The sequence below is a fragment of the Pelophylax lessonae genome (assembly GCF_965119305.1).
Source record: "Pelophylax lessonae genome assembly, chromosome: 8".
Lineage (NCBI taxonomy): Eukaryota > Metazoa > Chordata > Amphibia > Anura > Ranidae > Pelophylax > Pelophylax lessonae.
The window spans coordinates 224,984,548-225,006,716 of record NC_138775.1 but is presented as its reverse complement, the minus strand read 5'-3'; the positions used below and the strand labels follow the sequence as shown (position 1 = coordinate 225,006,716).

Genomic DNA, 22,169 nt, shown 5'->3' with positions numbered 1-22,169 from the left:
ATGCATAATATCATCCAAAGATTCAGAGAATCTGGAACAATTTCTGTGCGTAAGGGTCAAGGCCGGAAAACCATACTGGATGCCTGCGATCTTCGGGCCCTTAGACTGCTCTGCATCACATACAGGAATGCTACTGTAATGGAAATCACAACAAGGGCTCAGGAATACTTCCAGAAAACATTTTCGGTGAACACAATCTACGGTGCCATTCGCCATTGCCGGCTAAAACTCTATAGACCAAAAAAGAAGCCATATCTAAACATGATCCAGAAGCGCAGGCGTTTTCTCTGGGCCAAGGCTCATTTAAAATCGACTGTGGCAAAGTGGAAAACTGTTCTGTGGTCAGACGAATTAAAATTTGAAGTTTTATTTTTTTACATGTAATCCGTACTAAAGAGGACAAGGATTACCAGTGCAGACCCTTGGGGAACGCCACTAGAGCCACCAGGGATTTCCCACCCATGGCCACCAGGGATGCCAATCAGTGATCTCCTCACCACTGCCGCCCCATCAATGATTATTTACAAAATTTTATGACAAAACAAAAAATATTTTTTCTTCTTAAAAATTTGCAGTCTTTTTTTTATTTAACAAAAAAAAAAAAAAAAAAAAAAAAAACTTTGCAGTGATCAAATACCACCAAAAGAAAGCTCTATTTGTGGGGGAAAAATGACAAATTTGGTTTAGGTACAGTGTTGCATGACCACGCAATTGGCATTCAAAATGCAACAGCGCTAAAAGCTGGAAATTGGCCAGGGCAGGAAGGGGGTGAACGTGCCCTGTATTGAAGTGGTTAATGTATGATCTGGGGTCGAAAAGACCTCAGATCTCACATCGACACTTAAAAAGCAACAAAAAAAAAAAAAAAATAGGCCCTTTAAGGCTGTTGGGCAGAAGCAACATCTGACGTCGCTCCGGTCCTCCAAGCCAATGGTCGAGTGGGGGTCATCTTGCCCTCACTCGACGTCCTGCCAAGCACCTCAAAGGACCGGATCGTTTTCCCAGCTACCGCCGGCTAACAGGAAGTGGCAGGAGGGGGGTGGGCACCTCTCCCCCCGCCCATACAAGTGATCCCGCTGCTGGGACCATTTTTATGTGAAAGCTGACAGCCGACCGTGTAGAAAAATACTGGGGTTACGACAGCTATCTGCTGCCATAACTCTGGTATTTAACATCAAAGTAGCAACGTAAACACACAGTGGGCAGTCTGGAAGTGGTTAATATGGGAGGATAAGTAATATTGTATGCCTTTACATTCATATCATGTCCTCACATGTTGGTTTGAACCTCACCGTGCGTATTGACCACTGAACCACAATGCATTATTCGAATATGTGCTTAATGGTGGGAGCATGATCATATACTGTACGCTGTAAAGAAGTTTACCCTTTCAGAATTCTTCTTTAACCACTTGCCGACTGCTCCACATGATTCGGTTAGTAAGCACAATTAGGCTCACACTTAACCCCTTGATCACCCCCAGTATTAACCTCTTTCATGCCAATGTCATTAATACAGTAACAGTGCATATTATTTAGCACTGATCACTGTATTGGTGTCACTGGTCTCCAAAAAGTGTTAGTGTTGTTTTTACCAAAAATATGTAGCAGAATACAAATTGGCCTAAAATTATAAAAAAAAAAAAAAAAATTGATTTTTTTAAAAAAAAATTATTTGGAATGTTTTATAGCAGAAAGTAAAAAAGTGTGTTTTTTTTTTTTCAAAAATGTTGCTTTTTTTGATTATAGCGCAAAATTGAAATACCGTAGAGGTGATCAAATACCACCAAAAGAAAGCTCTGTGTGGGGAAAAAAGGACATCAATTGTATTTGGGTAGTGTCACACGAACGTGCAATTGTTAAAGTAACGCAATGCCGAATCGCAAAAAATGGCCTGGTCATTAAGGGGGTAAAACCTCCTGGAGCTGAAGTGGTTAAGATAATACTGTATACACTAGAGTATAAGCCGAGTTTTTCAGCATGTTTTTTCATGCTGAAAAAGCCCCCCCTCGGCTTATACGCGAGTCACTGGCATCACTGTCTTTTTAAAAATGGCGCCGCTCGGCGCCGACGTGTCACTGCGCATGTGCCGCATGCCCAGGAATAGCCGAACGTGTTCGGGCTTTCCCGAGCATTGGCGGCACATTTGCGGTGATGTATTGGCGCCGGGCGGCGCGATTTTTAAATCGAAGGCGCCTCACTGACAGGTAAGGGAGACGCCTCCGCAGCCCCTGCATTTCCTCATGCAGTGCTGCGGGGATGGTACAGGACATTCTCCTGTACCATGCCCACAGCACTGCATCTCCTGTGCCATCGTCTGTACCATCACATGTGCCATGCCTGTACCATCACCTGTGCCATGCCTAGGCTATGACCTGCGCCATCTCCTGTACCATGCCAGCAGCCCCTGTTTTGTGTCTCGTGGTGGTCCAGTAGCTGCTGCATTTCCCACCCTAGGCTTATACTCGAGTCAATAAGTTTTCCCACTTTTTTGTGGTAAGATTAGGGGTCTCGACTTATATTCGGGTCGACTTATACTCGAGTATATACGGTATGTTCTGCAATTTAGTAAAAATGCCGATAATCAGGAAGGCTCAGGGCTGAAGAGCAGGACAAACAAGATTACAATGCTATCCATTTCACTTTAAGGTGCAACACCAGAAGCCAGCACAGGCTGCTGCACCTGCTTTCTCAGCACTAGCTGTTTCTATGTGGTAAATAGGAAAATTTTTACCTGACAAGTTTCCCAAATTAAATAAAAGCTAAAAAAAATGAACACTTAGAACATAACCTACTCAAGCTGATTACTCTACAAATGCTAGCCCCTTAGCTTCAGTGCTCAATACGCAATTAGACTGAACATGGTACCAGGACTCCCAAGGAAATCCGATGACCCACCTGCTGCAAGTCCTTATCATGTTCAAGCTGGTACAAAAGCTCACTCTTCAAGTCTGTGCTGATCTGCTCTTGTGTAGCCTATATAGAGAGAGAAAAAAAAAAAAAAAAAAAAAAAAAAGTATTGAACAGTCAATGCACAATGATGCAACACATTCTTCATTTAAATCTGGCAAATTCTAAAAGTCAAATATTCGTACTAAACAAAACACCCCAATCAATCAACTTAAATATTTAAACGCAACAGACCAGCAATACTCACAAAAGCAAGAGGACCCTCATCAATGTTACTGCTGGTCCAGGGATTCCAGTTCTCTTGTGGAGGAGACCAGGGTACCACACCACCAAGACTCCGCTGAGAGGGCTCAAAATGCACAAGCTTTCCCAGATTTAGTGATATGGGCTGGCTAGGATCTTCAGGCTATGAATGAACATAGAATTTTAGAAGGTAGCTTGGTAAAACATACACATTAAAAACTGTTTTACAAAAGATGAAAATCTATTTACCCTATTAGTACCAACATTCTACATGAACAGCTAAATACTAGCTATGGAACTGAAGTGGTAAGATAAGAAATTTCAATCAAAAAAGGACAAAATCTGGCACCACAATGTCTCAAAAAAAAAAACAAAAAACAAAAAAAAACAAACCATGTACGATTATTTTTAAACCCATCGAATAAAAAAATAATGCTAGTAGTTTCAGACTCTTACTTTTATTGGATGGAAGAAATAAAATTGTACTTTGTTTAGGAGACATTGTGGTGCCAGATTTTTTTCTCCGATTGGACGTCTTGATGCCCGTACTGGGGCCATCCGAGCAGGTGTCCCATTCTCATCCGGTTTATCATTAAGAGCGCTACTTTGGGGTAGCAGCACTATTTCAATAGATGTATGGAAGAGAAGAAATCTGTCTTTTAGCCTTTAGCTTATGCTACTTAGTTTCCTGTGAATGAACCAACTACAACTAGTCATCCACCGTGGCTGGCGACTTGTAGTACTAAATTAACTGCGAGGGCGCTAATGAGCTCTAGTGTATATCATTTACAAACCCAGCAGCTTTCAAACTGACAGCCTCTATGCAGGTACAGGCTGAAAGCTGCAGGGCTGGTCTGAAGAAGCTGGACATTGTGCTCCTGATCCACCAATCACAGGTGCAATGCTTTCCAGGCTCTTGCTTCCTGCAAAAAGAAAGAATTTGTTATTTTATCTAAAAAAAGTGAACTTCGCCTTCAAGAGAGGTGTTAAGAGAAATGTGGAAGAATGACATGGGTGTTAGTGGCATGCAGTAAGTTACAAACCGGTGCAAGAACTTCGCAATGCCGACTACCCTAATTTTATTTTTAGAGGTTTACTCTAAACATGGTTTTGGAAACCCCGTTTAAATGGTTCCCTTTAACACTTCCAAACACTGACATTACCATCATATTTTAGTGTTCTTTTAGGGGCTTTATTATGGCAATATAAAAATACAGTAGTGTAAATGCTTGTAACAACGTGCAGCAGTCTCTCTGCCTTACTTTACAAGTGTTGAATGCCAATGCAAGAGAAAACCATCTACTCACTGGGTATGGTAATTCAACGTTCAGTTCCTGAATAACAGCTTGAAGTTGCTTTTGAACATCAGGAGAGAGGTTCACTGGATATGGTTCAATCTGCACAAAAGAAAAGTGAACAAATATGAGAATAGTTGCACAAAAAGAACTACACAAATTTGCAAGCCCATTTCTCACTAATGTAAACTTGAGTGAATATAACCTACATATTGGTTTCGGTCTGCCTAATAACTTATGAAAAGCACTACACTTAGATCAGTCTCTTTTCATTGCGATTAACCACCTCAGGCTAGCGGGATAAAGCTATTGGATGGATCTTACAAGACCCCCTCCCCAACAAGAAGTTATTTCCACAACTTTCAGAACCTGGCATAAACACGAAAGAATCAAAAAATAATTGCAGATAAGCAAACTGGTGATAATTAGGACCAAATCTGAGCTGGTGTACTGCGGTGCCAGTGTCCGCTATGAATGTCACAGCTTTCCACACAAAGCTTTTTCATTACTATAAAGCTGGCAGCTGCAGTCATCCTAAAAACCAGGGACTCATTCCCAAGGCAGGGATGCTGGTGAGGTCATTACCACGAATACAGGAACCTCCTGGCCCGGGGAGGAGTCATTGGTTAAGGCTATCTGCCACCTACCCCACTACCATGCCTCCCTCCATGTTAAAATAATATGTATCGTTTTCTGTTATGTACATGAATTTGATACATGCATCAGCATTTGTCATACAGAACATGACAAAATCCTACATGTGGTCTAAAACACTATGAAATCCAGGGGTTAGCTCTTCTGCATGCACAAATTTCTGCTCCCATATTACAACTAACCAATTATGGCAACTTACAGACTCTCCTTGTTTCTTCTTAGTCTGTCCAGAATAAGGTTCAATGACATTTAAATGATACAGCTGGCGGACAATGGATAGGGCACAGGACTGTGCTGCCAGTTTCTTGTTAGAACCATGTTCACGGGCAGTGATTTCTGTAAGGCAACAAGATAACTACAATAAAACTGAAAAATGTCAAATTGTGGTTACGTTATGAACAGTAGTGTTGGCTATAATAAGTGTACAGATGAATTTATGTACAGTATACCATGACAGTACACTAAACATACATAGCGTCTTCTAAATTAGCCCCTTAATCAGAGCTCACTGGAACTCTATAGTGTTCCTTTCATCACTGACACTGCTCTAGGAACCCCAAACTCAGGTCTTCCATGTTAACGGTGGCTACACAGTTTAAGCACAGTTGTCATTTGGCAAAGCCAGCACATGGGGGTAGTGCAGCCTCTATCATCTCACAGGTGATTATTCTGTGAGAAAAATCTTTAGCTGTTGGTAAGGGAAGTATTTGTTCAACTGACCTCTAGGGTAAGAGAGTCCTTTTCCCACTCCCTGCTGGCCTTAGGGGGGTTTTATTTAGACCAACAAAAAGGGTACCTCTCTCTGACTGTCACTAGAACGACTGTAAGGGGGGGGTCTTCCCCTCTAACCAGCAAACTAAACACATCAGTCGTCGTCATCCGCAATACTCCATGTAGGTGGAGAGTGGACCTCTGGACTGGTCATTTATCTATGCCACAAATCCATATAAGTTTGCGAGTACAGTAATCCCCCGCTCCATCGCGGTTCAGTTTTTGCGGTCCCGGTAATTCGTGCTATTTTAATTAGGACCCATTAATTCGGATATCGCGGTCCCGGTAATTCGCGCTATTCTAATTAGGACCCATTAATTCGGATATCTCGGTAATATTTCGCGGTTATGTAGCGGTGAATGAGAGAATCAGAGCGAGGCTGTGGTGGAACGCATGCCTCGCTCGTGGACCGCACCGAGCGCGGTGACGCTAGAGGGGGCGGTAACACGATTCGGAGCATGTGCAGATGTGCTCCTTTGCCAACCACAAGCAAGAATGCCCGCAAGAATGCCACCCAAACGCCCATCATCTAAGGCTAAGGCTTCTGGCGAGCTAAAACAGAAGAGGAAGTTCCTTACAATTCAGAAGGTGAAACTTCTTGATATGATAAAGGAAGGACAGAGTTATGCTGCTGTAGCCCGCCATTATGGTATGAATGAGTCAACGATTCGATACATCAAAAAGGATGACAAGAATATCAGGGCAACTGCTGCACTGTCCATAAACCAAGCTGCAAAAAGAGTTGTTTCTTCCCGCAATAAAACCATTGTTAGGATGGAAACTGCATTGGCCATTTGGATCCAAGATTGCAGAAAAAAAAGCATCACATTGGATGGTAACATCATCAGGACACAGGCAAAGAAGCTGTACGACACTTTTGCCAATGAAGGAGGCTCTGAACAGTCAGACAACGACAATCCTGATCAGCCTTCTACTTCTAGTACAGGTACAGCAAGTCTTTAATATGGATGAGACCGGCCTGTTCTGGAAGAGAATGCCCAAACGGACCTACATCATGAAGGAGGAAGCCCGAGCCCCTGGATTCAAGGCTTATAAGGAAAGAGTAACCTTGGTTATGTGTGGAAATGCTGCTGGGTTTATTATCAAGCCAGCCCTGATCTACAAGGCCAAGAACCCCAGAGCATTGAAGCATAAAAACAAGAACCAGCTACCAGTCTATTGGATGCATAACCCTAAGGCTTGGATGACTAAACGCCTCACAACTGAGTGGTTCCATAATTGTTTCATCCCAGCCGTCAAGGTCTACCTTGCCGAACTTGGCCTTGATTTTAAAGTGCTTCTGCTGATGGATAATGCAGGAGGCCATGCCATGGATCTATCGTACGAAGGAGTGCAAGTTGAGTTCCTTCCACCCAACACCACGTCTTTAATTCAGCCTATGGACCAGGGTGTGATACGAGCATTCAAGGCGCTGTACACTCGCAACTCCTTGAATCATCTTGTTGAATCCATGAACAATGATGATAATTTCAATTTGAAGAACTACTGGCGTAATTACACAATTGCAACTTGTCTGGAGAACATACAAAAGGCCCTCAAGGAGATGAAGGAGGAGACCCTGCATGCCTGTTGGAAGAAGCTTTGGCCAGAAATTATTCATGAATATGAAGGGTTCTCTCCTGACGAAGTTCATCATTCAGCTGTGGACAAATCAATTAGGCTGGCGAAGTTGCTAGGAGGTGAAGGTTTTCAGGATATGACCCAGGACGATGTCAATGACCTAATTGAAACCCATTCAGCTCCACTAACCGATGAGGATCTGACAGAACTCACCAAGTCAGCGAGTGAGGAGGAAATGGAGGAACATGAGGGGGAGGAAGAAGAGGAAGGCTTGTCAATTGAGCGCCTTGGCAGGGTCATGCGTACGGCCAATGACCTGAAACAGATGTTAGCTGATTGGGATCCTGACATGGTTCGTTCACTGCAGTTCCAAAACAGCATTGATGGAGCCATTCAGGTGTACAAGAACCTCCTCGCCCAAAAGAAGAAACACGCCCAGCAGCTGCCTATAACTATGTTCTTCACAAAACAGAAGAAGGCCACATCCACCCCAAGTACCTCCACAGGCACCTCTGATGTAGAAGTGGAGGTCATGGAGCAGCAAGAAGACAACCCACCTACACCAAAAGAAGCGCCTGCTGAACCTGCGCCTTCAAAAGGACAGTAGCTGCTCTTATTTGCTGCTTATCGTCATCTTCTTTTCTGCTGAGTACAGTACTGTACAGTACTCTTTTATTTACTACTGTACATTATACAGTACTGTACTTTTAGCACAATAGGTTTGTGTTTTTACAATGCTCTTGCTCTCTCTCTATACAGTACTCTTTTTTTACTACTGTACAGTACAGTACTATACTGTTAGCACAATACAGTAGTTGTGTTTTTACAATGCTCTTGCTCTCTCTCTATACTGTACAGTATTTTTTTACTACTGTACAGTATACAGTACTGTACTGTTAGCACAATAGTTTTGTGTTTTTACAATGCTCTTGCTCTCTCTCTTTTATGTGTTTTTATTGCTTAAAAGTTTGTTTAAAGACCTTTAAATGCTATTAAAAAGTTAACAAAACATGCCTAGGGTGTATTTAAATAGGGTCTTTCTATTTCGCGGATTTTCACTTTTCGCGGGTGGGTCCGGAACGTAACCCCCGCGATGGAGGGGGGATTACTGTATACCTTGTACTCTTTATAAACATTGTTAGAGGCAATGGACTAGGCGTTTGCGCCCTTCCTGCTTTTGTTGTTTATATAGTATTGACTTCCCAAATCTGAGAAGGGCTGCACCACCTTACAATCCATCCCAGTTGTACAGTGGGCATGGCAAATGAACCATTAGGGAAAGCCTTCTAACGATTTCAGAGTGCTGAAGTGTTAAAAGGGATTGTAAAGGCAGAATTTTTTTTTTTAGGCCTTCTATGCTTTAAGAAAAAAAAAAAAAAAAAGTGCTCGGCAGCCCCCTTTAGCTCCCCAATACTCACCTGAGCCCATATTTATCCAGTGATGTTGCAGGAGTGTCTCAGCTGCCCGGGACTCCCCTCCTCAATGTCTGAGAAAGCAGCGTGGAGCAATTGGGTCTTGCTGCTGCGAATCAAAATCATTTACCCAATCAGGAGAGAGAGGAGGTGGGGCCAGGTCACAACTCTGTCCGAATGGACACAGGGAGCTGTGACTGGCTCCGGTGCCCCTATAGCAAGCTGCTTAGCTGCTTGCTGTGGGGGCACTCAACAAGAGGGAGGACCCAGGAGCACAGAACAGGGACCCGAGAAGAGAAGGATCCGGGCCAATCTGTGCAAAAACAACTGCACAGAGCAAGGAAGTATAACATTTTTTTTTTTTTTCTAAACGAGACTTTACAATTACTTTAAGTTTGCAGTGTTTTTGTTGATACACTCAGCTGCACACAATTTTTAGCAGGGTTCTCTGAAATCTGAAAACTATTTCAAGTGTTTCTCCATGGCACAAAGGTTAAGGAAGGCTGCTCTAAACAATACCTACTTTTAGGACACTGACTGTATAAATGTTTTCCCCGTACTAATGCATTTCTATTAGGTAATAAAGATACTGAAACTGGAAAAACGGGCAAAGTGTTTTTTTTTTAATCAAGCAGAAAAATACTATCAAAGAAAAATGAAAAGCAAAACAAACACCACTTACTTCGTCCAAGCTGTTTAACAAACAGGGTCATTTCTGCTATAAAGCTCCTGTGAAGACAGACAAGTTTCAAAATTTTGCATACAACAGACATTGTGACCATTCCCTTAAAGAGGTTCTTTCTCCGTGAAAGACCAATATTTAAATGCACTGCAAGATCATGGTCAGTGTACTGATCCAGATTAATAGAAGCGGGGTTGGGGCAAGGGTGCCCTACAGATACATCTCAAAGATTTCCACCAAAATAAGGGACATTAACTGTTGGGGGCATTTGCACACCTTATATTTTTTTAAAGGCAAGGAGAGCAGATGACACATATTTAAAGGCTACTAGATTTTCAAGTCAGGCGTTTCAGCTTATTAAAGCCAGCCATAGATTAAGTGATTTTCTGTGCTGCAACCACGGGTTACAGGAAAGAAAAATCACTAGATTCCCCCATCCACAAGTCAGTGTTGATGGGGGAATCCCTCCCGTGGAGCTTTTGTGTTTTCGTCCCAGCCCAGCTGGGAGAACAGTGATTACTGCCATCAGCTAGAGCTGCTGGCAATCACATGAAAGATCTGACAAGCTGGTAGTACCCAAGTCGATCGATCAATAAACTTGGGCACAATCAGCCTGCCCATACATGGTTTGAATCTCGGCCAGTCCATGCTTAACCAGCCAATACTAGAATCGTCAATGGCTGGTGGTAGGGAAAGGAGCATGCAACTATATAGTCAATCCTAGAGAAACTCTTTAAAAAAAAGGGACACCAAAAGGTGTGGGTTAATGCTGGTGGGTATGAACCAAAATATTTTGGGGAAAAGGACCCCAAATAAACAAGACAAAGCAGGACCGTGCAGGATCATTTTATTCAAACATTTAGAAGTACAAAAAACTCCCAACACCTTTACCTAGGTTAAAATTAAAAGGACAATGTTGTCTGGGATAGATGCAGCTGTGATCACACAATACACACACACATTCAGATTCACATTAATAGCTCTTCATAAAGCTGTCAGCAAGGAGAATATCCAGAATAACACACTAAATTGTGATACGATATTATGGCCCCCTCAGATCTGCAGCAGATAAGTATTCAGGTGCATCACCAGATTGAGCTGAGGGTATACAATCACTCCTCATCAGGATTAAAGATAGATGCAAAATAGTGGGACTAAATGTAAAGTAGCACAGGACTCTGCTATAATGGAGAGTCTTCTCTTTGATCTTCAGCACCGTATAGTGTCAGTTTATGCAAACTTGTAAAAACTGATGAGTCAGTTTGTCCAAACCTTCGTACAGGCAGAAGTAAGATGCACCTGCACTGTAAGCAAACTATAGGGCCGTTTGATCCACTCATCTGCCTATTACACAAGTATATCCACTCCCTGGATCAGAGGAGGAAAGCACAGTCCTCCCAGGTGTATGGCTCACAGGGAATTAGGCTGGCTGCCGATATCAGTGCTCGATTGCTCTGGTCTCTCACAGGGGTAGGTGCGATCACAGTGCCTGTGATCAAGATGGCATCCACTGTCTCAGTAGGTGTATCAAGCGTGTGCCAGTGTGTGGAGCCGAATAATCTGATGCGTCTCTCTGATCCTCCGGGATGCTGTATCACAGCATAATGACTAGATGCCTGCAGACCGCACCTACCCCTGCGAGAGACCAGAGCAATCAAGAACCAATATCGTCAGCCAGGCTGGTTCCCTGTGAGCTATATACCTGCGAGGACTCTGCTTTACTCCTCTGATGCAGAGAGAGGATATACTCATGTATCCGCTGGGTGAGGAGATCCAACAGCTCTATAGTTTGCTTAGAGTGCAGGTGCATCTTAACCACTTCTGGATCGGAAGATTTTCCTGCCTGAAGACCAGGCCCTATTTTGCGATTCGGCACTGCGTGACAATTGCTCGGTCGTGCGACGCTGTACCCAAATAAAATTGACGTCCTTTTTTTCACCCACAAATAAAGCTTTCTTTTGGTGGCATTTGATCACCTGTGCGATTTTTATTTTTTGCAATATAAAAAAAAAAAAAATTATATTTTTCACACCCCCCCCCCCAAAATTTTTTTTGTTTTTACATTTTAGGCCAATTTGTTTTCTGCCACATTTTTTTAACCAAAAATAACGCAAGCAGCGTATTTTGATTGGTTTGCGCAAAAGTTATTGCGTCTACTAACTACGGGAAAGATTGTCATTTTTTTACTAGTAATGGCGTCGATCTGTGATTTTTTGCGGGACTGCGACGTGGCGGACAGATCGGACCCCTGACATTTTCGGGGGTACCAGTGACATTACTACAGTAATCAGTGCTATAAATATGCACTGTTACTGTAATAATGACACTGGCCGGGAAGGGATTACCATTATATAGGTGAAGAAGGGGTTAAATGTAAGCCTAGGGGAGTGATTCTGTGGGGGGGGGGGGGTTGGACCTAGCCGCCTGAGCGACGTAGAGCTATGTCAGTTCACCCAGGAGCGGCTGCCTGCCGCAGTAAATATGCGGCGGGCGGTCGTAAAGGGTTTAATATCACCATTTAGTATGTTTTACTGGCTATACTCCTTGCAGACAGCTTTATAATGAGCTATTGGTGTGACTCCACATGTGTGCAGTGTGATCGCAGCTGCATCTATCCAGACATTGTCATTTTAATTTTCAACTAGGCGAAGGTGTTGGGAGTTTTTTGTACTTCCAAAAGGTTTGAATAAAATTATCCCGTGATTAAGCTGCACGGTCCGGCTGCCTATTTGGGGCCCTTTCCCACGCAAATTTTTTATGCTTGTAACTGGGTCACTTGCATCGCATCACCAAGAGGTGTGCCAGCAATTACTTGGGACGCTGTAATTTTGGCTAACTTAGCCCCACAGTGTTTATAAGACTAGTGAGATATTGGCAATACTTCCTACTTTCTTTATATGAGTAGGAGTTGACTTTGTCTCTAGCCGAGATCGGTTTGCGCTCTTCCCACACCTATTGTAAGGGATTCTCTCTTGTAATTTGATTTTCCATTTAATTAACATTATGGAGAGTACATCGGGAAACTAAAACCACAAGCTTCACAGAATCATTAGAAATGTTAAAAAAAAAAAAAAAAAAACACACTAAAAAGCCCTGGTAAAAGCATAGAAAATCAAGTATGTTAAATGTTACTTGCAGGATTTTCCCCTTTTCATAACTTTTTTTTTTAGTCACTTGCAAACCATCTTTGAACTTTCTAGAAAATAGGACTACTCCAGGGGAGACCATTCTGCACAAGGGAGGCTTTCAGAGGTGAATAACATGCATAAAAAGTTAAATGTACATATAAGCTTAAAGATTTTAGTTCAAATTAATGGTCAAGCAATGGAGTCTCCAATATCCAGTAGGAGTTCTAAAAAAAACAAAAACATGCCAGTTTTGGGAATACACAACTTTAAACAAGCAAGATACACTAAACAAGAGCCAGTTATCTTAATAGTTTGGACGCTTAAACTATTGTAAAATGTAAAACATGTACATAAAAATTACAAAAAATTTCGAAGAAGTCTCAAGGTGAAGGGACAAAAAAAAAAAAAAGTTTGGTAAACTACATTTAAAAAAAAAAAAAAAACAAAAAAAAAAAAAAAACAAAAAAAAAAAAAAGCATCACTTACTGTACATAATACACAACTGAGTGCATTTAGCAATCACATTAAGATCCTCCACACCACTCACACATGCCATGTTAGTGACAATTTCCTACCTTACCACATAACAAGCACATTACTCAAGCCAAGGAGGCACTGACCTGCAAGTCTCTCCCTAGCAGTCTGCGGTGCCTGTGTGTTTCTCAGCCGACCTTTTGTTCACCTAAAGAGAGTGACATCAGGAATCAGCAATTGGTAAATCATTTCACATGGGATTTACTTAGTCCAGCCTAAGCATCAGCCCATGTTCGAAGGAAAAAAAAAAAGCAGATTCCGGATGTCACCCTTATTTTCATTCAATAACGCAAAAACATTTTGTATATGCTTTTTAGCACAAACTTGCACATGAATGTTATAAGAAACACATTGATATTTCTTGTAGTTCCTTAAAATGATTGTGTTGTCATTATAAACAAGATTTTTTCCATTTGAACACATCAAGTCTTGAAAATCAAACCCAAAATGTATTCTCAAGATCACTGCACACAAAATTGTGTTGTACGAGTTTCACTAGGAGTAAGTAAAATACTCCCTGTAATACTCTCAGTTACACCGGCAGGCTGAGAAACACGCAAGCCCTGTGAGGATATCTAGCTGGGAAATTCCTAGGATAATATGATAGAAAATATTAAATGGGGCACACATAGTAAAAATCAACCTTTAAAAAAAAAAAAAAAAAAATCCCTACCAAAAAGGGACTAAATCCTATCCTTTACAGCCAACGAAAATGGCATTTTACCATCAGTTTGACCTGCAGTTATCATGGTGCGGCTGCACATGTGATCTGTGCTATGACCCTAGCCATTTGATAGCTCGACAGTTCGGTTGAGAGCTAACAAAACTGTAGATTACTAATGTGCTTATAAAAAAAAAACAAAACCCACTATCCTCATCCTTCAAGAAAAAGATCAGTTCATAAAGATTTTTTTTTCTACAAAAAGAAAACCAGTGGGAAAAAGAAAAACGAAATTCTGCCAAAATCCCAGCAATGTAGTTTTACTTAACAGGTCTATTTTTAACTCTGAGCTATCAAAGTATAATAGTTGGAGCACAGGTATGCATTCGCCACTTATTTTATACAAATTAGGACCACACAGCAAAAGCACTCTTGTGGGATGGCCCAGCTTTAGGAGCCAGATAAGGAGAAAATGTGTCCAGGAGTTAACTAATACTACCATTATAGCTACTCAGTTGGAGTGCTCAGTGTGGACAGTGGCTCACACGTTGCATGGCTAGACAGAGGCACCACAAAAGGATAAGACTGGTAACATTGTGGGCCCTGCACAGCCATTGCAATGAAAATATTCCTGATGAGTCCTTTTATTGCACATGCATGACGCCGCATCATTTATTCCTATGGTTGATTCATACTCATGGTGGGCCTACAGCCATTCAGCAGAGGATAGCCCACCCACTAGAAAGAATAGGCCACTACTCACACTTGCAATTAAAGGAGTACATATTCCTTGCAAATGCTGTGATGTGGTGTAGGGCTGCACAGCAGTAAAGAACACTGGAAAGGGGACAGTATATAATTCACCAGGCAGGCAATCATGGAGAGGAGAGGGGGGGGATGTTGAATTAAAGGCAGATGTATTAGAGTCTGTGTAAATGTAATGAAGAAACAGTTTTTGCCATTCCAGACCTATCAAATGAAACATGGTGGGAAGTTAACCAAAAAAAAAAACCAAACCTGTTGTGGTCAGGCCCCACTTGTGAGTACTTGTAGTCTGCTTGTGTCTTTTCTTTCTGAAAGAACTGATTGAGACGTGCTTTAGCATTCTCAAGGGTCCAGTTCCCATGCAGACCAGCATTCAAGTCCACTTCTTCAGACTCCAGAGTCTAAAACACAATAGGAGACAATAAAAGCCATTACACAAGATTGTATAAATAGGACTGTAGTTTGGAGCCAAGCTACAAAACATGCCATACAACTTCACCCAGCTTTAAATTAACCCATCAGCTATTATTTGACTAGGCTGCTAAATAAAAGTTTATTGTCCATACCTTACATGCAACCAATTCTGTTGTCTATAGGAATATTCCCAACCCACACTATACATTAACCTTCCTAACCTGCCTATTTAAAATTATTAATACTTCCCCATCTCCAAAAAGATTGACACTTGATCACTTTCCACAAGCCCTTGCAACAGAAGCCACAGAAGACCTCAGTTATCCAAAGTTAAACACAAGAAGTTAACGCAAGTCAAGGAATATATTAGAACATGCTCATTAAATCTTATGGAAATCAAGTGTTGGCAATTGAATTAGGCACTCAAATGCCTTGCTTTCCAAGGGCTATTCTGATGATCCCGTAAGAAAAAGAAAAAGCACAACCTTAAGATTGGGCTGCAAAATCCAAGAACTGCAAATACCATCAGGTGCCTTTACGTCACAAGGTTAACCTCTGCTCTTATGTTTTAGCATATGTTCAGTTAAGTATGCCCAAATTACAAACCAGTTTAATTTACAAGCTGTATTAAATTTGTCCCCATTTTATGTTGCGGCAGATTCTGTCAAACACTCTGGTGTAAAGTGAGGGACCACATCTAGATAGGAAGCCCTCCTCGGCAGAGCTGTAACTCCTTAATATGATTGACTTGGCAGTTCCGGCAGCCCTTTGTGCCAACACTGTGAAGATGATTGCAACAAGTGTTAACTTTGTGCCCGCAAGCATGGTAACCTTACATAACCTAAGTTTTGGGCAGGTAGTATGTTAACCTTACAATACCCAAGTGTTCAAGCTATATACTGCTTTCTGCTATAGGATTTCTCCCATGGTGGTTTTTTTTTTTTTTTTTTTTTTTTTTTTTTTTTACACAACGTACTGCTTTAGCTTCCTGCTCATCTCTCTTCTCATAATAATCCTTTAGATTGGCTCCACGATCCCAGCTTGCACCACCAGTTAGAGGGCCATAGCCTGAATTTTGAGCAAAGGGTGCATCTTAAAAAAACGAAAACAAAACAAAAACATTTAGTGTGAGATACAACATTTGTTTCAGTTATTTCAAACTTCTACACCAGTCTAGTGAGAGAACTTGACATTACCTCACAAACTAATACATGTGTCAATACAATCTTGACTTTGTTCCCTTTCGGGGGCTCAAAGAAACATGGAAGATGGTTCTCAGTACGTTACACTGATCCTTCCATTTCGTCTAAAAACTACAAGCTCTAGGGATCAGAGAAACTGCATATGTCAGCTAAAGCCTCATACACACACAATCAGATTATTGGATGAACTTTCATCAGTTTTTTGATGCATGCTAGTCTTATATCGAAAGCGAAGAGGTTACTTCCATACGAAAATTCTCGTACAATAGAATTCAATCTCAGAAGTGATGTAATGTGTTGAATTGTTTTCTATGTATTCTTTAGTTTCCGAGCATGCGTAATTGCTCCTAGGATTTTTTCAGACGAAAACTGTACTAATTAAACCGAAATCGGACGTTGCGTACACATACGATAAAAATTTTATAGCCTGTACATTCAGCTTTTGTTATATGAAAATTAGTTATCGGCTGTCGAAAGCACCATACTAAATTCAGCAGATCGTTCATCGGATGAAATTTTAGTTCAGATTTTCTTATCGTGTGTACGGGCCTTAAGGCATTTCTTGCACGGGCAAGGAGTGTGTTTTACCACAAAGCAAATACTAGCCAGCCACTTATACAGCACTGCCACCACCAGCCACTAACACCACACAATTCACACTCGCAATTATGATTTGATGCACTGCTAACTTTTAGGCTCCATGCGCACTAGGTTAAAAATACACTCCTAGCAGCAGCTTATGTATCCACTCACAATATTTTAGTCTAGAAGCATTTTTGAAGCTTCAGCATCTAGGAGCAGGAAACAAAAATAAAAACCAAACACACACTTGTGCATTTCTGGGAGGGATTTGCCAGCAGAACCCCTCCCCAACTAAATGTTCCTAACCGCTGCTAACTGCTTGTTTCCAGCGTTTTTTTTCTTAAGAGAAAGCGCACACAAAAATGTGAATCATGAGCATTTTTCATCCAGAGTTTTTTGGCTATATTTTGTTCTTAGCTTATAGTGTGCATGGAGCCTTAAATTGGTATTAAGGGGGTTGTCTTTTTGCATTAAAAAATAAATAAACCCCATAAACATGTTATATTTACATGCTGTGTGTAATGGTTTTACACAGAGCAGCCCCGATGCTCCTCCTCAGGTTCACCACCGGCGCTCCTGGCTTCTTCCCTCTTGACCAGTGCCCCCAATAGCATAGCAAGCCACTTGGGGCACTGGTGCAAGCTCACTCATAAGCCCTGCTCTATTCGTCCATAAGACACAGAGCTGCGGCTAGCGCCCCCCCCCCCCCCATTGGCTCAGTGGCTCCCGCTGCTGTCTCAGCCAATGAGGAGAGGAAGCCCTGGGACAATTGTGGCTCTCATGCACATTGCTGAATTGAGAGGGACTCAGTGAGTATTAGGGAGGTTGAGCAGCACACAGGTGATTTTTTTACCTTCACGCATAGAATGTGTGAAGGTAAAAAAACCGTCAGCCTTTAAAACCACTTTAATGTGCATAACTGGTTTTCGGTCACATATGTTGAGTTATTGCAACAAAACATGCCTCTATTTAGCTGTATGACTGCATACAGATTCGCTCTGTTCAGAACTAAAAGCCTTCAACAAAATGTACTACTCTGACAGTTTATGCCACTGCCATAAAGATTAATCTCAACCCTGCTGTTCAACTCTAATCCAAATGCACACAATTGCATCAATCAGAACACACCCCAGTCCCATCTTTAATTTTATAAAGCTACATTTGGATATCTGTTATAGAAAGTCCAGTAGTAGCTAACTTGCAGGTCTGTCTTACCAGAATACTGTGTGATGGAAGCACCTAGTTTTAAACATTTGCTTTTAAAATGAAGAAGATGTATGAATGCAATGAAAAAATTGTCAAAGCTCCATTTATAAACGTGTAAACATTCCAACAGATGTAAAATCTAAAGACCAAAAAATGTAAAGACCAAAAAATGTACAGTTTCCCCTCTAATAAGACTTACTGCCAGTGTCAGATTTTAGTTGCAAGTGGGGTGGTGGTGGACCTCCAACAGGGCCATCGGATTCCTCTGATTTTACAGGCTGAAATCCATCTGTAGTATCATCCTGGCCAACCTGAAATGAACACATGAATAACTTGTATTGTTACTACTACATATCCACTTTCATGACACATTCACCTGCATGCTAGAGCTGCACGATTAATCAATAAAAAAATTGTGATCTCGATTCCCCCCCTTCACGATCTTAAAATGACATTTCCTAGATTCATACAGAGCTCATCTCTGCTCACTCACAGCTGTCAAAAAAGAAATAAGATAAATAAAACCTCTGGCAAACATTTTTAAGGCTGCTAGATAACTATAAACACAGCGTATCATTTTGTTCTTTTAGATCAAAGGAATGAACTTTTGTCTGTTTCTGACACTTGTTGCTTACAAGTTAAAAAAAAAAAAATCAGTATTTTTTTGGTAGAAAATTACTTTGAACCCCTAACCATTATGTATTTTAGCAGAGATCCTAGAGAATAAAATGGCGATTGCTTCAATAATTTCACGTCACACTGTATGTGCGCAGAAGTTTTCAATCGCAGTTTTTTTTTTTTTAAAAATACACTTTAATGAATTAAAAAAAAAAAAAAAAAAATACACTTTAATGAATTAAAAAAAAAAACAAACAGTAAAGTTGGCCCAATTTTTTTTGTATAATGTAAAAAAATGATGTTACACTGAGAATTGTGATCTTTATTCTAAGCAAAAAAAAAAATCATGTTTCTAATTTTTATCCAGAATCGAGCAGCTCTACTGCATGCATAAAAGTGTTGGGTCTCAAGACCAGATGCATGGCACAATTCCTCTGCTCGGCTCTATTACAGCAGCAAAGCACTACTAAACAGCTTAAAAAAACAAAAAAATTCAAATGGGTTGCTGTGCTCTACCTCTTCCTCTGCCCATGTTTAAGGAGGAGTAAGGGTGGAAGCAGAGAGCCATCCCAACACACATACAAAGCAGATGTGAAAAGTAATGCTTCTAACTGAAGATAATTAGAGTCTACCAACCCCCAATAATGGAACTTCATCACTTCGGATTTCTCCCATTCGCACTAGGTAGTTCACAAAGTCACGGGCTGCGTTACTCTGGGCATCTTTTTTGTTTGTAGAATTTCCCATTCCTGTGTAATTGAAGCCCTCTATACGAACCTATTGGAAGAAACTTGCGTTAATGCTATAAATTCTAATATGCTTGCCAATACAGGTTGGCTAACTGAACCACATTAGAAACCAGTTTAGCTTAAGTTGAACTAAACCATTCTATCCTTTACAGCCCAGGAAGCTGCCACCTTGACTTGCAGTTGCCATAGTACTGTGACCAGTTATGACATCAGCGAGTTATGCACAGCATGCCTTGAATGTAACCCTTTAATCAATGTTTTAACCACTTGCCGTCCACATAACGTCTTTACACGGCAGCAAAGTGGCTCTTCTGTGCTGTATCACGTACCTAGTATGTGATCCAGCACTTCTGAATAGGGGACATGCAGTGATTAGACACAGCACAAGCTGATCAGCGGGTGCTGGCCAAATAAATGACCAGCGCATGTTGATCGGCAAGGAAGACGACAGGACATAATTCTATGTATTTAAAAAATATAGAACTTTATCCTGTCAGTGGAGATGTGGCTGTTTTTATTTCCCTGCAAAGCAGGGAATAAAAACAGTTGCATCCCTTAGTAAAAGCACCTCACATAACACACAAACACTGGTTAGACACATTTAACCCACCTTTGATCAGCCTAGATGTCAACCACATCCCAGCCAGTGTCATTAGTACACTAACCGTGCATTATTTGTTTTAGCACTGATCACTGTATTAGTGTCACTGGTTCCTACAAAGTGTCAGACTGCCTGCCATACTATCGCAGTCCAGCTAAAAGTCAGCGATTCCCTCCATTACTAGTATCAAGAGAAAAGAAAAAACTCCAGTATATAGTATATGTACCCTAGTTTGTAGATGTTATAACTTTTCACACAAAACAATATACGCTAGGGTTGGGTGCACACATATACAAATTGGAAGCATTTTTAACCGCATCCAATTCGCATAACATGTGAAACAGAACAGCTTTCAATGGAGCCAGTTCACACTTGTGGGGGCAGCTGCAGTGGGGTTTTAAAAAGGGCCCCGTGTGATTTTGGGTCCGGTTCAGGTGTGATTTGAGGTAAAAATTCACACCCGAATCAAGAACAGAACCACACCGGACTGCCGCGCTGAAACCATGGCCGCATATATGTGAACCCAGCCTTTTACAGATTTTTTTTTTTTTATTAAAATCACATAGCAAATAAGCATATCTGTTCTTATTCTGAACTGGTTACTCTGGGCTGCTTTCAAACTAATTTGCAGTGCACCTACAGGTTACCCACACTGAGCCATTGACTTCTGTTATTACCTGTAGGTTAGGTTTGGTGCTCTTTCTGAAATTCTTTGGCAAAGTGCAGCTAACCCAAAGGAAAGCCACAGATGCACTTGCGCTGCAAGTAGACCAACATCAGTGTGAAAACAGCCTAAGGCCCCTTTCACCTGATCAGGTCAGCATGTATATTTTTCAGGCGCACCCATTTGGACCCTCCATTCACCTCTATTATGGACTTGTGTTCGTTTACACTCTCCTACCTCCAACCTGATCTGCTAAAAAAAAAAAAAAAAAAAAAAAACAGAAGGGGATCTGTCCCCTTCCATCTGGGAGGATCAGGTCGGACGGTCCATAGAATAGAGTGGACCGTATCCATGTCAGCTCCGCATATGCAGAGTGGACACAGACCTGTCATCCGCCTGCCCGGGCCATTGTGGCCCGCTACCAGTTACCAAGTCGCTTAAGTGACCCTTGCTCTTCAAAAGGTTGGGCACCCCCGCAGTAAAATAACCAACAAATCGGACTTGCAGCTTTATACCCTAAACACTGCAAAGGACTGCACAAAATACAGAAGCATCAAAAAGGTAGGCATTGTCCAGTTAGTTCTTTACAGTCTTTCATATTACAGAACAGCCATGACCATAAACAGCCAGAAAAAACATGAGACCATCAAATTCATTTCAAATGGAAAGAACAGACATTTGACAATGTAACCAATATACCGAATAGGTTTAAATGTGTAAATTAAAGACAAGTGATATTTGCTAAGCACTCGTTTATACATTACCTCACACACAAACTTTGGACGATTTTTGTTGCCAGCAGCGCGGATATCATAATTGGGAGTTAGCTTCTTCTTCCCACACCAAGCATACAGAAAATTCTTGATGTCAGCCATGATGGAACGGAAGCTCTTGTGATCTGAAATATAGATATATTATGAGGTCAAACACTATGGGGTAAATTTACTAAAACTGGAGTGCACAAAATCTGGTGCAGCTGTACATGGTAGCCAATCCGCTTCTAACTTCAGCTTGTTCATTTAAGCTTTGACAAAACAAAAAACTGGAAGCTGATTGGTTTCTATGCAGGACTGCACCAGATTTTTTACTCTCCAGCTTTATTAAATCAACCCTTCTAAGTTGTTTTGAAAAGTAAAACCAAATAAGGATCAAGGTTTGTTAAAAAAAAAACAAAAAAACACACACGTTCAGTGCTGGTTCACACTGCCGCTACCACTAAAGTAGCGTCGCTTCCAGCGCGACTTTGACGCGATTTTGACGCGACCTAATCGCGAGGCAACTTTTTATTTGGCCAATCACAATCTGATGTCTTGTGACCTAATTTCCTTTTCCTGTGTTTTTTTTTTTACATATTTCCTTTTTCCCATGTGTGCAGTGTTGTGTGTCTCACATAGCTTTGTTTGTCTGTCCAGAAACGTAAAAAAAAAAAAAAAGAGCTTTTTTCCTATAATTTTTAAGAAGCACATGCCTCCAAAGACACCCAAAAAATGCCCGTAAA

At 41.3% G+C, this 22,169-nt stretch overlaps 1 protein-coding gene across 1 annotated transcript in view; it reads right to left on the bottom strand.

Moving 5' to 3' along the window:
• DHX9 (DExH-box helicase 9) overlaps positions 1 to 21,555 on the bottom strand; it is a 56,301-nt gene extending 34,746 nt beyond the window's left edge. The window contains exons 1-10 of the mRNA XM_082265598.1: positions 21,436 to 21,555; positions 19,294 to 19,434; positions 18,239 to 18,350; positions 16,026 to 16,141; positions 14,888 to 15,036; positions 9,548 to 9,594; positions 5,301 to 5,437; positions 4,460 to 4,549; positions 3,157 to 3,315; positions 2,898 to 2,975 (exon numbers count right to left, since the gene is read on the bottom strand). Of these exons, the coding sequence (XP_082121724.1) occupies positions 2,898 to 2,975; positions 3,157 to 3,315; positions 4,460 to 4,549; positions 5,301 to 5,437; positions 9,548 to 9,594; positions 14,888 to 15,036; positions 16,026 to 16,141; positions 18,239 to 18,350; positions 19,294 to 19,434; positions 21,436 to 21,546 (1,140 nt within the window). The 5' untranslated portion in view covers positions 21,547 to 21,555. The remainder of the gene's footprint in view (positions 1 to 2,897; positions 2,976 to 3,156; positions 3,316 to 4,459; positions 4,550 to 5,300; positions 5,438 to 9,547; positions 9,595 to 14,887; positions 15,037 to 16,025; positions 16,142 to 18,238; positions 18,351 to 19,293; positions 19,435 to 21,435) is intronic.
• Positions 21,556 to 22,169: the final 614 nt, after the last annotated feature.